Source organism: Myxocyprinus asiaticus, chromosome 18, assembly GCF_019703515.2.
Source record: "Myxocyprinus asiaticus isolate MX2 ecotype Aquarium Trade chromosome 18, UBuf_Myxa_2, whole genome shotgun sequence".
In the NCBI taxonomy this organism is placed as follows: Eukaryota; Metazoa; Chordata; class Actinopteri; order Cypriniformes; family Catostomidae; genus Myxocyprinus; species Myxocyprinus asiaticus.
This window is the reverse complement of record NC_059361.1, coordinates 28,997,976-29,011,776: the sequence shown is the minus strand read 5'-3', so window position 1 is coordinate 29,011,776 and position 13,801 is coordinate 28,997,976. Positions and strand designations below refer to the sequence as shown.

At 37.8% G+C, this 13,801-nt stretch overlaps 1 protein-coding gene across 1 annotated transcript in view; it reads left to right on the top strand.

Annotated features, from left to right (window-relative positions):
• The first annotated feature begins 9,172 nt into the window (after positions 1-9,172).
• LOC127456514 (leucine-rich repeat and IQ domain-containing protein 1-like) overlaps positions 9,173-13,801 on the top strand; it is a 56,846-nt gene continuing 52,217 nt past the window's right edge. The window contains exons 1-4 of the mRNA XM_051725047.1: positions 9,173-9,309; positions 9,618-9,720; positions 12,530-12,633; positions 13,041-13,134. Coding sequence (XP_051581007.1) covers positions 9,196-9,309; positions 9,618-9,720; positions 12,530-12,633; positions 13,041-13,134 — 415 coding nt within the window. The 5' untranslated portion in view covers positions 9,173-9,195. The remainder of the gene's footprint in view (positions 9,310-9,617; positions 9,721-12,529; positions 12,634-13,040; positions 13,135-13,801) is intronic.

Genomic DNA, 13,801 nt, shown 5'->3' with positions numbered 1-13,801 from the left:
GGATAGTTCACCCAAAAATGAAAATTATCTCATAATTTACTCACCCTCATGCCATCCCTGATATGTATGATTTTTCTTTCTTCTGCTGAACACAAACAAATATTTTTAGAAGAATATCTCAGCTCTGTAGGTCCCTACAATGCAAGCGAATTGTGATTAGCACTTTAAAACTCCAAAAAGCACAGACAGTCATAGTAAAAGTAATGTGAGAAAAGACAAAAATGTAACTAATTTTTCACTGAACATCTTGCCATTGCAGTCTCTATTGGCACAATCATGATTTCAAGCTCAGTTACACTTCCTAGTGCTTGACACATGCGCAAAGGTCTAGATGGCACTATAGGAAGTGTAACTGAGCTTGAAATCACGATCGCCAAGACTGCTGTCAAGATTTATAGTAAAAAAAGAGTTATACTTTGGTCTGTTCTCAACCAAAACCAACTGGATCACTTCAGAAGACATTGATTAAACCACTGGAGTCATATGGATTACTTTTATGCTGACTTTACCTCCTTTTTGGAGCTTTTGGAGTTCTGGACTCCATTCACTTTCATTGTATGGACCTACAGAGCTGAAATATTCTTCTAAAAATCTTTGTTTGTGTTCAGCAGAATAAAGAAAGTCATACACATCTGCATGGCATCAGGGTGAGTAAAGGATGAGAGAATTTTCATTTTTGGGTGAAGTAACCCTTTAATTGTCCAACTTTTTCACCCACTATGCTTAGCATGTTCTTCCAATGCGGATGCTACAGACTTCTGCTTCGCAGCTTATTCCCATTACCAAGCACTGAAATATCTCTAACAACAGTCAGAAACGAGTGAACAGTCTGTGTTTACTTAACGTAAATCCCTTTCTCACTAAAGGCCGTGTGTGGACATTCGGTTTCGACGGCAATCCCTGAATAGATAAGTACACAATCATACACATTTACATGGTAAGGTTACTGGGCTCTAGTGCTCTCTGCACGCGCCCTGTATGTGTGTGTGTGTAAAAGAGAGAGAGAGACAGACATACAGCATGAGAGAATTCATGTACATATATGATGCGCTAGATTTAATTACATTTTTGTTGAGCAGTTCAATATGAAAACAGCCAAATCGCAGACATTTAGGGAATCTAGAAATCCTGACTGGTCGCTTTTTAAGGTTCGAAAAAAGAGGACATGTCCGTGAAAAGAGGGTGTATGGTCATCATAGGTTACATTTAAAAATCTTCAGATTTGAGGCACATACCGTTGCATTATTTCTGCATTAACAAGTGCCGCCTTCTCACACACTCTGCCGAGAACAACTTGGTCTCTCCCTTATTTACATAGACTCACAGCACAACATGAGATATGAACCTTGTAAAGATGATTAATAAAACAAAAGCTTAGCTTAAATGTTTTTCATCTTTGTTATCTTCCATAATGACATACAGTATTTGGAATTATCTGTCAATGTTTTTTTTGTTTTTTATAAAGGCAAGTGACGGAATTAAATTAGAGAATTAGTTTAATGCAACCTCTGATTATAAAATTTGTTTCGACTCTGAATGTTTCAGCATTGGCAGCTTTTGGGGGGCTTATCGTTGTGACATTCATTTTCCAGTCGTTTTAAGCCACCTGTAGTTGTTATAACACCCTATAACAGTGCATAATTATCCAGACCCTTAGCTGCTCGCCATCACCAGTAACGTTAGTCTAGCTGATAACAACAACTAAGCGGAAGTGTGGAGCATCCGAGAGGAAGTCTCTCGCCGCAATGGCGCCGCCCATGGAGAATTCAGGATAAAGGTGGATATGTAGAAGAGTTCCATCTGCAGGTGTTTTTTGAAGATTATTAAGGACTCAACTGCTTGGGTGGAGTTTGATTCCAACGATAAGGGACAGTGAATGTGAAATACATGCTAGTATAAATTAAATTAAAATGTGCAATTGACTTAAAAGTCATAACACATTCTATTAAAAAGAACACTTGGAAGGCTTTCTTGTTTGAAGTATTTGGGTGAACATGATGTCAGATATGGGTCATGTCCTGGAACTTTAGTGTGACACATTTAACTCGGACCATTGTGATGTCATCTACTGGAGCAGTTTCCATTGATGGGAAGGTTTTGTACTTGACCATCATATGCTGGAGAAAAAGCTAATGATGTTACAGAGATCTCACTGGAACCTGAACAGCAGACCCCCTAAATCTTGTGTCCTATAGTGTCTCCTGTCCAAGACAAAGCTCTGGTCAGTCACAGATGGCAGGTTGTTCTGGCTACCTGTTAAATAGTTAATGTCTTAACTACGCAATGCATCATGTAACATGATGCTTTGTTGCTGTCACAAGTCTTTACTCATTTTCTTTTTTTCTTTTTTTTTTACGCCAAAACCAGAATGACATTTTAATCTTGTTAAATTTATCTGACTGCTCTGGTGGCTTGTGTAAAAAACAAATTACATTATTTTGAGTAGAATTAGTTACATTAATGATCTATGTATTATTATGACTAATTTAAGTTCTTCACAGAGTGAAACTAAAGACATAATCTAGCTTTCTTGGGTAATGGTAACAACACCTGAAAATTATATCGTATTGTTCTTAAAGGGATAGTTCACCTTAAAATTCTTTCATAATTTCTCATATAAAAAGCTCCAGACACCTTGCCCACAAACAAAGGGGTCGATGCCACTCCCTGCTAATTGAAGCAGACAAGGCCTGCTGGTGGACCTTTTTGAGCAATTGAACTTGGTGAATGCTTTATCGGGATCTGATGAAACATGGACAGTTGGTTTGACTTCAATTACAGACTCCAGCAATGCAACTGAAGTTGTAAAGGAGATAAAGTCGTCAGGGCCTGGGTAGCACAGTGAGTACTGACGCTGACTATCACCCCTGGAGTCGCAAGTTCGATTCCAGGGTGTGCTGAGTGACTCCAGCCAGGTCTCCTAAGCAACCAAATTGGCCCGGTTGCTAGGGAGGGTAGAGTCACATTGGGTAACCTCCTCGTGGTCATGATTAGTGGTTCTCGCCCTCAATGGGGCATGTGGTAAGTTGTGTGTAGATCGCGGAGAGTAGCATGAGAATCCACATGATGGTCATGCACAACGAGCCACGTGATAAGATGCGCAGATTGACGGTCTCAGAAGCGGAGGCAACAGAGACTTGTCCTCTGCCACCCGGATTGAGGTGAGTAACCACGCCACCACAAGGACCCACTAAGTAGTGGGAATTGGGCATTCCAAATTGGGGAGAAAAGGGGATAAAAAAAGGAGATTAAGTCAGCATAATACACCTTGTCATTGCAGCCTCTAAGCACGATCATGATTTCAAGCTCGATTACACCTCCTAGTGCTTGACGCTGGCGCAGAGTGCTAGATAGGGCTGTAGGAAGTATAATCAAGCTTGAAATCATGGTTGCCAAGAAGATGTACAGAGAAAAGGAGTTACATTTTGGTCTGTTCTCACCCCAAAACAACTGGATCACTTCAGAAGACATTGATTAAAACACTGGAGTCTTATGAATTATTTTTATGCTGACTTTATCTCCTTTTTGGTGCTTCAAAGGACTGATCACCATTCACCTGCATTGTATTGACCTACAGAGCTGAGATATTCTTCTAAAAATCTTTGATTGTGTCCGCAGAAGAAAGAAAGTCATACAAATCTTAGATGGCAAATGATTAGAGAATTTTAATTTTTGGGTGAACTATCCCTTTTAAGAGTCCATTAAGTGTGCTCATTTGTAAAATGTTTCTAATTGTTGACCAATATTACACCAGCAGACAATGTGTGTTATCTGAACAGTTGTGGCTTTGGGCAATGGTAAAAGTGTCATCCTTCTCTAGAACCTTTTATTTATTTATGACTACTCAACCATGGAATTTATTTCCAGGAATTTCATGTGATATCGCAACAGAACAATTACAGGGACAATCCACAGAGAAACCTCAAGTTCCTTGCTCAAGGGTAAAATGGTGATAGCTCATGCTCAAACCAGCGACCTTTCGGTTAACAGCCCTCCACAAAAAAACTGCAAATGTCCTCTCAGCAAAACGTTTCTAATATGAACAGTGTAATGATAAAGTCATGCATTTTGATTCTAAAAAAATATAAAATAAATGCCTCTGAGAATCATGAGGTACTCTGATTGCTGGACTGAATGAGTGTCCAATAATAACTGGACAGTAGGAGTTAGAAGACTGGAGGTCCTTTCACAAGACTCTTGAGTTAAAGAAGAGCATTTAATGTATTCTGAGACCTGAGTCATTCACACTGCATTGCTAACACTCACCCACACTGTAGTTACCTTCACCCTGATGAAAAAAGGTTCTTTATCTTTATCTCTCTCTGTCCAGTACCACTTGTCATATCTTCACTGTCCATGTTCCAAAATAGTGGAATTAATGTGGGAATTGGAGTGGACAGAGGTGCCTTCACAAGCTTTTGGAGATGTTTGACAGTGAGAGGATTAATTTTAATGTGGTCTTTAAGTTCCTCTTTCTTAGAAAATTGTTCTGTGTCATTGGGTTCAACTTAGTCATGGGATAATCAGATGGTTGGGAATCCTTTAATGGGATAATTCACCCAAAAATGAAAAATCTCTCATCATTTACTCACCCTCTTGCCATCCCACTGACTTTTCTTTTCTGCTGAACACAAAGATTTTTAGAAGAATGTCTCAGCTCTGTAGGTCCAAACAATGCAAGTGAATGGGTACCAAAAATTTGAAGCTCCAATAGCATATAAAGGCAGCATAAAAGTAATCCATAAGACTTCAGTGGTTAAATCCATGTCTTCTGAAATTATATGATAGGTGTTGGTGAGAAACAGATCAATATGTAAATCCTTTTTTACTTTCAATCTCCACTTTCGTTTTCACATTCTTCTTTTGTTTTTAGCGATTTGCATTCTTCATGCATATCACACCTACTGGGCAGGGAAGAGAATTTATAGTAAAAAAATACATAAATATTGATCTGTTTCACACCCACACCTATCATATCGCTTCTGAAGACATGGATTTAACCACTGGAGTTGTGTGGATTATGTTTATGCTGCCTTTATGGGCTTATTGGAGCTTCAAAATTTTGGTCACCATTCACTTGCATTGTATGGACCTACAGAGGTGAAATATTTCTTCTAGAAATCTTTGTTTGTGTTCTGCAGAAGAAAGAAAGTCATACACATCTGGGATGACATGAGGGTGAGTAAATGATTAGAGAATATTTATTTTTGGGTGAACTATCCCTTTAAGGAATGAAACCTGAAGTAAATATAGAGATACTACAGATTAAAGATTTTATACCAATAGATTCCCTTTAAGAACTGGAGTATTGGAATGGAATATATTTGGAACTCACAGCTGCCAGATGTTGCTATGTAGATGTGTAAATACAAAGTGTTAATAGGTATTTTACTCAGAATTTGCCAGAATATCAGTTAATTCCATGAGTCCCTTTTCAGGGAGCCCAGTTTTGTCTGTTTTTTGTTTTGTTTTTTTTTAACTTGCAGAGTGTTGACAGGTAATATAATGCTTTATATCAAATGAAAGCCTAAAATAAATAAAAAATCCACATGCAGCACCAATGCAACACAAATAACTTGCCCATAAAGAACTTTATAAAGTTTTCGCATATATTTTACATGAGATTCACAAGCTACTTTTGGTTAATTTGCCCTTCACCTACAAAGAGCTAAGTAGAAAAAGGGGGATTGCAAATTAAAATGAACACTTATATGAAAATGTCCATGTGTCACATCATGGATTAGTAAGTTGCACGTGTTTAACACTTGAAAAAGAAGTGTAGAAGCCTGTTTTTCATTTTATTTATTTATTTATTTTTTATTAAATTTGATCATTGCTGTTACATGCTCAAAGGAAAATATTGTATGTCTGTATTTAGTGATAAATGGTTAAATATGGAAATAAAGTAACAATTTTACAATTATTTGCATAGCCAACACTAAAATACTTCGTTTAGATATTGATTCGATTTTATTTTCTAATGACTCCATCTAAATGTCTAAAATGTAACATCATGTTGCCCCAGAGATCTGAGATCATTTAATGCTGTTTCTAATTCTTCACCAGTTATTCAATGTGGTATGTAGTAAGACGGAATACAGTATAAAGAAGAATCACAGATAGCAGCCCAAAACTAAAGCCACCTTTTATTCAACATGTTCTTTCCCTCTCATCCACAGAGAAAGAATGAATGGAAACAATCAGCTTGAAGAGCAGTGTGCAGATAATGGCAACAGACCAGTAACAGAAAACCCTTTACAGTGTAAACACAGGGATACTATACAAACTTGAGCTCTATTTCAAGCTGAGCATGCTATGACTGCCTAATCTGCAGTGTAAATCTGCAGCCACTGCCTGTCTAGTCCCTGTTTGGGTTCCATGCTCTCAGACAAAAAGCTCCGGACACCTTGCCCACTAACAAAGAGGTCGATGCCACTCCCCGCTAATTGAAGCGGACAAGGCTTGCTGATGGGGCCTTTTTGAGCAATTGAACTTGGTGAATGGATCTGATGAAACATGGACAGTTGGTTTGACTTCAATAACAGACTCCAGCAATGCAACTGAAGTTGTGCAGCCACTCAGAGAGACCTATGATTACAATTTGTGTGAGTTTTTGAAAGTTGACACTAGGTTTTGGAACATTATTCTTTGTATTTGAGATAAATTACTCAGAAGTGGAGTGAAAAGTCTTACTTCCCTCCAAAATTAATCTTTCAATCTGTTCACTGTATTGCATTGTTTGATGTATTCCCTTGATAAATCCTGCGAGGCTTTGGAAACATTGGTTGCAAGATCCTGAAGACATACACGGGCAGCTGGAAGTTTGGAATAATGTACAGATTTTGCTCTTATGGAAAGAAGTTGGTACTTTTTTTCACCAAAGTGGCATTCAGCTGATCACAATGTATAGTCAGGACATTAATAATGTTAAAAATTACTATTACAATTTGAAAAAAATGCTCAGAACTTCTTAAACTACTTCAAAGAGTTCTCATAAAAAATCCTCCACATGCAGCAGTGACAGCTTTGCAGATCCTTGGCATTCTAGCTGTCAGTTTGTCCAGATACTCAGGTGACATTTCACCCCATGCTTCCTGTAGCACTTGCCATAGATGTGGCTGTCTTGTTGGGCACTTCTCACGCACCTTACAGTCTATCTGATCCCACAAAAGCTCAATGGGGTTAAGATCCATAACACTCTTTTCCAATTATCTGTTGTCCAATGTCTGTGTTTCTTTGTCCACTCTAACCTTTTCTTTTTGTTTTTCTGTTTCAAAAGTGACTTTTTCTTTGCAATTCTTCCCATAAGGCCTGCACCCCTGAGTCTTCTCTTTACTGTTGTACATGAAACTGGTGTTGAGCAGGTAGAATTCAATGAAGCTGTCAGCTGAGGACATATGAGGCGTCTATTTCTCAAAGTAGAGACTCTGATGTACTTATCCTCTTGTTTAGTTGTACATCTGGCCTTCCACATCTCTTTCTGTCCTTGTTAGAGCCAGTTGTCCTTTGTCTTTATAGACTGTAGTGTACACCTTTGTATGAAATCTTCATTTTTTGGGCAATTTCAAGCATTGTATAGCCTTCATTCCTCAAAACAATGATTGACTGACGAGTTTCTAGAGAAAGCTGTTTTTTTTTTTGTCATTTTTTACCTATTACATACTGTGGCAACTCAAAAACAAACACAAAGACAATGTAAAGCTTCATTTAACGAACCAAATAGCTTTCAACTGTTTTTGATATAATGGCAAGTGATTTTCTAGTACCAAATTAGCAATTTAGCATGATTACTCAAGGATAAGGTGTTGGAGTGATGGCAGCTGGAAATGGTGCGTGTCTAGATTTGATCAATAATGACTTTTTTCAAGTAGTGATGGTGCTGTTTTTTACATCAGTAATGTCCTGACTATACTTTGTGATCAGTTGAATGCCACTTTGGTGAATTAAAGTACCAATTTCCTTCCAAAACAGCAAAATCTGTGCATTATTCCAAACTATTGCCTGCCAGTGTATATAAAGGAAGATCTACTCTAAGCATTTTATTTGTTGGTTTTTAGATTCAACACTTGGGGTAAAAGGCCCCCAGGGAGGTTATAGTTAGACCATATAAATATGGAGACAATAGTTAAAGAGCAAAATTTGTCAACTTTGGCAAATACTTTTGAGACAGCCAGTTTTAGCCCCGTTGTACCCTACAGTATAAAATGAAATGTGCACTTAAAGAAATAAGATGTGCACTTGAATGCACTGTAATTGTGATGACGATTGATTTTTTACAATAAGAGGTTGGTACAGTAAATAATCCCCATCAATTTACACTTTATCAACAACAGTGTATTGCCCAAATAAAAGATTTCACACTGACTGTACGTTGATGAAGAATTTGATGCACCGAAAATGATACAGCAGTGATGCAGTAGAATGATGTTAGGCTTCCTTGTGCAATCAATTTGTGTCTGATGTATGTATAGTTAACATCAAAGTAGCATTTACTATTTTCCAAAGTATTAACTGGTCTTGTTTCACTCATTTTGTAATAATTTGTAAAATAACAAGGCCTTTGTATACAGAGACCTCAATGAATTAGTGAATGAGTTGGCTCAAACAAGCTATTATAAATTATGTGCAGTTTCTAGATTTGTCATAGGCCTATAGTTCTTTACTTCTGATGTACATTTTCATTTAAGTAACGTTAATATTTATGATTTATATTAAATATATATTCTATTTAATTGTCACAATTGAAAATGTATATTTGTTTTATTATGCTAAATCTGGGCAAAATATCAGTTTTTTTTTTTCTGTCCACAAACTGTATTTTAATTGTACCATTTGCGGCTCCATCTGCCATTGGTTTAGCACTCGCGTGTTTCATGAAGTTTGTCCCTTACGCCACCCTGTATTCTTGGTTTCCATAGCAACTACGATAGACGCGCATGGTACTAGCATGAGGCAGATCGTAAGAAACAGGTGCTGGATGTCAAATAAAGACACAATCTTTATTTTGTTAAATACTTCTAAGACCCTTTCGGTTATTGTTATTATTATTTAGTGATGTCGTGAAGAGTTGATACTGATATATGTTTAACCTTGACGCAAATGCGCGTGATTTATAAGATGTAAAGATGTTAACAAATAGGCCTTCTGTTCGTTTTCCCAGACAGTTTATTGATTTTTGATCCGGGATGTGATAATATGGATGACATCGAGCAGGCAATTGACGAGGAGTTGAATAAATTAAACCTTGATCCCTCTGGAAATGACTTTGAAGAGTCAGAAGATGACAGCTTTACTATGCTGGATGGAAATGTAAGTGGCTTTTGCTTGTGCCATTTGATATACAGTCCTTAAACATCCTACACAACTGCTTAATAACATTTGAAATTCAATCGACTTTTCCAACAAATCAATGGGCGAAAAAGTCATACTTCCATACATAAGTTCATGTATAACTTGAACTATAAGAAATATGAACAATCTGAAAATGAGGATGAAATGTAATGTACCCTAACTTTTGTGACATTATGTAGACATAATTCAATATAGTTCAGCTATAAGGTTGCATGTTTACCTCAGCTGTCATTGTATCACTAACATTATTTGTGTTTTCACAAAAGCTGCATGCAGAACTTCCTAACTCAGTCCTCGCATATATGGAAGCTTCAAGAAATCGAATGAACGCCTTTGAACAGTTAATCCTTGAAGATTTTGAGGAAAAAGGTGAGATACAAGTCTTTTGTCTCAAAACAGATGTGATATTTTAAGGGATTCTCATTCTGCATATAGTAAATCTGTAACATTTGAAAAAATGATTAGGGTACAACAGGGCTAAAGCCCCCATGGGGTAAAATAAAAGGCACTTTTGATTTTATTTTCTCCCAAAACACTAAACAATAACAAAAAATACCACAGTACTTTCCTAAACACCTGTGTGTCAGTATACACGGAAAAATATTCCTGATCCATGAGATCTTTGCATGCGATATCTAAAGTTGGATTTTTGAGGTAATTTGATCTAATATTTAATCATTTTTTAAATGTTGAAAATGTATGTAGCTAATGAGAATCCATGAAATGATCACATTTATTTTAAAAACAAAATACTTGTTTGTCGTTTTCAGTTTTGTTCAAGGTGATTAAATCAACAGTTTTAAAAAAAGTGTCCAATATGTGAAAGGATAGTATTTGGTATAAAAAGCCCCTCTGTTGCGGGTGCTAAAGGCCCTCATAAAGCACATAGTGGGGCGAATAGAAATGTCATGAAAAATGTTTGAATTGTGCTCATATTGACTGATCCAATCACAATGGTGAATAATTTGTTTATAGAATACTTGAGATGTTATGAAATGCCAAATGTGATTGAGATTAACAGAAAATGGTTAACCCTTTTCTGAAGTGGTTATTTTGAATAAGCATTTTCTTAATTTCTTACTTGCTGTCTCAAATGTATTTGACAAATATTGCCCTATAACTATTTCCCCTGTATTTTCACAGTGTTTCCATTTGTTTTTTTTCATCAGCGGTGCTGTTGTGCACGTGTCCACAAGCCCACAACACTGGACCCATATTAACACGTGTTGGTCAAAGAATAGATTAAAACAGGGGTGTCACACTCAATTTCAGCCTGGGCCACATCATGGTTTATTTGTGCCCTCAAAGGGCCCTTTGAAAATGTGGCACCAGCACCTGCTTTGGTAGCACCCATTCAAATAATATTACATGTTATGTGCATTGAAATGCACATATGATTTGATTTTGAGGTTGGGATGAAGATGAAAATTATAATATTAACAACAGGAACATCTGTGGAAAAAATGAACACCTAATTTTTATATGGCTACATTGAAATATTCTGACAGTGTGAATAAGTTGGGTCTTCCTTACATGTTCCTTTCATCAGGCTCCTACTGATTAAACTACAGTCGTGTCTTGGAATGTCTGAAGGCAAACAAAACAACTTACATTTTCCCACAGTCAGAGAGCATTACAAGAGTACAGATTTTACACAGATGGATAACAGATAACTTGGTCCATAATTATGAAAAATGCACCATAGTGTTTCCATAGTATCCATAGTTTTAACAATGATATTTGTAATAGTTCATGGTAACCATAGGTAAAACCATGCATGGCTCCTCACTACCATGGTTAGTAACTATAGTTTCTGTATTCATTTTCATTTTTGTAATGAAATTGTTTTTCTAAATTCATTTAGAAAGTTTTTCTGCCACAACTACCATAGGTAACACAGTACAGTTAGTGTTACTGCAGGCAATCCCCGCCGTGCATCTCACTGGTTCACAAGCACATTTAAAATAGTCTGTGCGGTTGAGACCAGTCCGCAAATTACTGCACCTGCTCTGCGCTCGTGCTGCTGTGATTAAGCCATGTTGATAATTGACCCATGTAGCGCTGTTTCATTCCACTGTTGAAGCAAGCAAAATGCACTCCAAAACATATAGATGACAGGGGATGTCTCATTTATATTCACGATATTCACGAGGAAAGCGCTAACCGATTGTTCAGTGAAACGTTACAATTCCCAGCCATCCTACATTTCAGAAATGAGCTTGTGTGCCTCTTGAAATGAAGCGAGTTTGACACATGTTGTTATGCGGTGACGTCATTGTGAGTAAGTGTGTGTATTTGTGTGTGTGTGGTGGGGTCCCTTTCGCATGTAGAAAGCGCACAGCTGACTGGGGCTGGCAAGTGTTATGTTGTGTCAAGAATATTAAATTAGGGGCCTGGGTAGCTTGCTGGCTACCACCCCTGGAGTTCGCTAGTTCGCTAGCTCGAATCCCAGGGTGTGCTGAGTGACTCCAGCCAGGTCTCCTAAGCAACCAAATTGGCCCGGTTGCTAGGGAGGGTAGAGTCACATGGGGTAACCTCCTCGTGATCGCTATAATGTGGTTCGTATAGCGTGGTTGCCACAGTGGATGGCGTGAAGCCTCCACATGCGCTATATCTCCGTGGCAACGCGCTCAACAAGGCACGTGATAAGATGCACGGGTTGACTGTCTCAGACGTGGAGGCAACAAAAAAAAGGAATATTAATTTAACCATGTGAAATCCCAACAGCGGCGCGCATAATTCAGCAGTGGCGCAGCTGAATTTGTTTTTATCAAAACAACCATCTGTTATTATTTCTTTTCGCACAAATTACGTTGCTCCATCAATATTCAATGAAAATAAATGTATTTTTTTAATCTTGATACACTTTGTGACCAGAAAAAAGGCACATTTTCCTTAAGGTGTGCCTTTAGCCCAGTTGTACCCTGCATTTTAGACCAAATTACCCCAAAAGCAACCTTTTGTCATTGCATGGAAAATTTTGCAGTACATAGTGACAAACAAGTATTTAGGAAAGTGCTGTGGTGGTGTTTATTTAGAGAGAGAGAAAAAATAATTTATATAAATAATTTTAACCCAAGGAGCCTTTAGGCCCGTTGTACCCTATCAAGGTCTTATTGAAGACAGCTTTCTTGGAATATTACATTGTTTTGTTTTTTTTTTCTTTTCTGTTTACTAGTAGACATCTCAAGCCAGGAACTGTCTCACCTCAATTGCAATGATAATCTTATAAATGAATCAGATTCAGAATTCAGTGAGGACCCCATAAAGTGGAAAGAGAAGGTGAGTCATGCTTTCATTGTTTGCTGTTTGTGATTAAATGGAAATGAGACAATAAACCCATCACTCAGGAGTGTCTGTGCTTTGTCCTTAACCTTAAATACAGGTTGTCCCTTATAATACTAATGATATGTTATGTTTATCTAAGTATGTTCAGTAAATATACATTTAGACAGTTTATTCCAAAAGATTTAGCTCTCAAGATGTTATGAGGAGAGAAAAAGGACCTTATTTACACTCAGTCATGCCCTTATCCTAAAATGGCATCTCAGATAGATTTTTTTAACTAGTAATTTGAAATTAATTAAGGTTAAAGCAGCACAAACACGCTTTTATTCTGACCCCTAAGCCAAATTATCTTGCTGAAGGTGTGTGTGTGTGTGTGTGTGTGTGTGTGTGTGTGTTTTCAGGTACATTCTGAAATTAAGGAACAAGTTGGACTTCCCAAAGACATTGAGCCACAGAATGGCCAGAGGGAGATGTCACAGATGTCATACATGGATGGTAAATGTATTAACACAAGTAGAAGCCTAGCCTTGTTACAGTACTGCAGTTAAAAATTCATTATGTCATTAAAATATGTAATCATGATAATCTTGATAACTAAATGTATCAAAACTTAAATCTGTATTGATGTTCAGGTGTTGAACAATGTTCACTGCAAAGAGAGGTTTTTTTAATTTTTTTATTTTATCCCCTTTTCTCCCCAATTTTGGAATGCCCAATTTCCACTACTTACTAGGTCCTCGTGGTGGCACAGTTGCTCACCTCAATCTGGGTGGCGGAGGACAAGTCTCAGTTGCCTCCGCTTCTGAGACAGTCAGTCCGCGCATCTTATCACGTGGCTCGCTGTGCATGACACCGCAGAGACTCACAGCATGTGGAGACTCATGCTACTCTCCGCGATCCACACACAACTTACCACGCGCCCCATTTAGAGCGAATCACTTAATCGCGACCACGAGGAGGTTACCCCATGTGACTCTACCCTCCCTAGCAACCGGGCCAATTTGGTTGCTTAGGAGACCTGGCTGGAGTCACTCAGCACACCCTGGATTCGAACTCGTGACTACAGGGGTGGTAGTCAGTATCAGTACTCGCTCGAGAGTCATTTAATAGTTTGCCAGTAGATGGCACCCTTTAAAAATATACCATTAGACAAGCTTTTAAA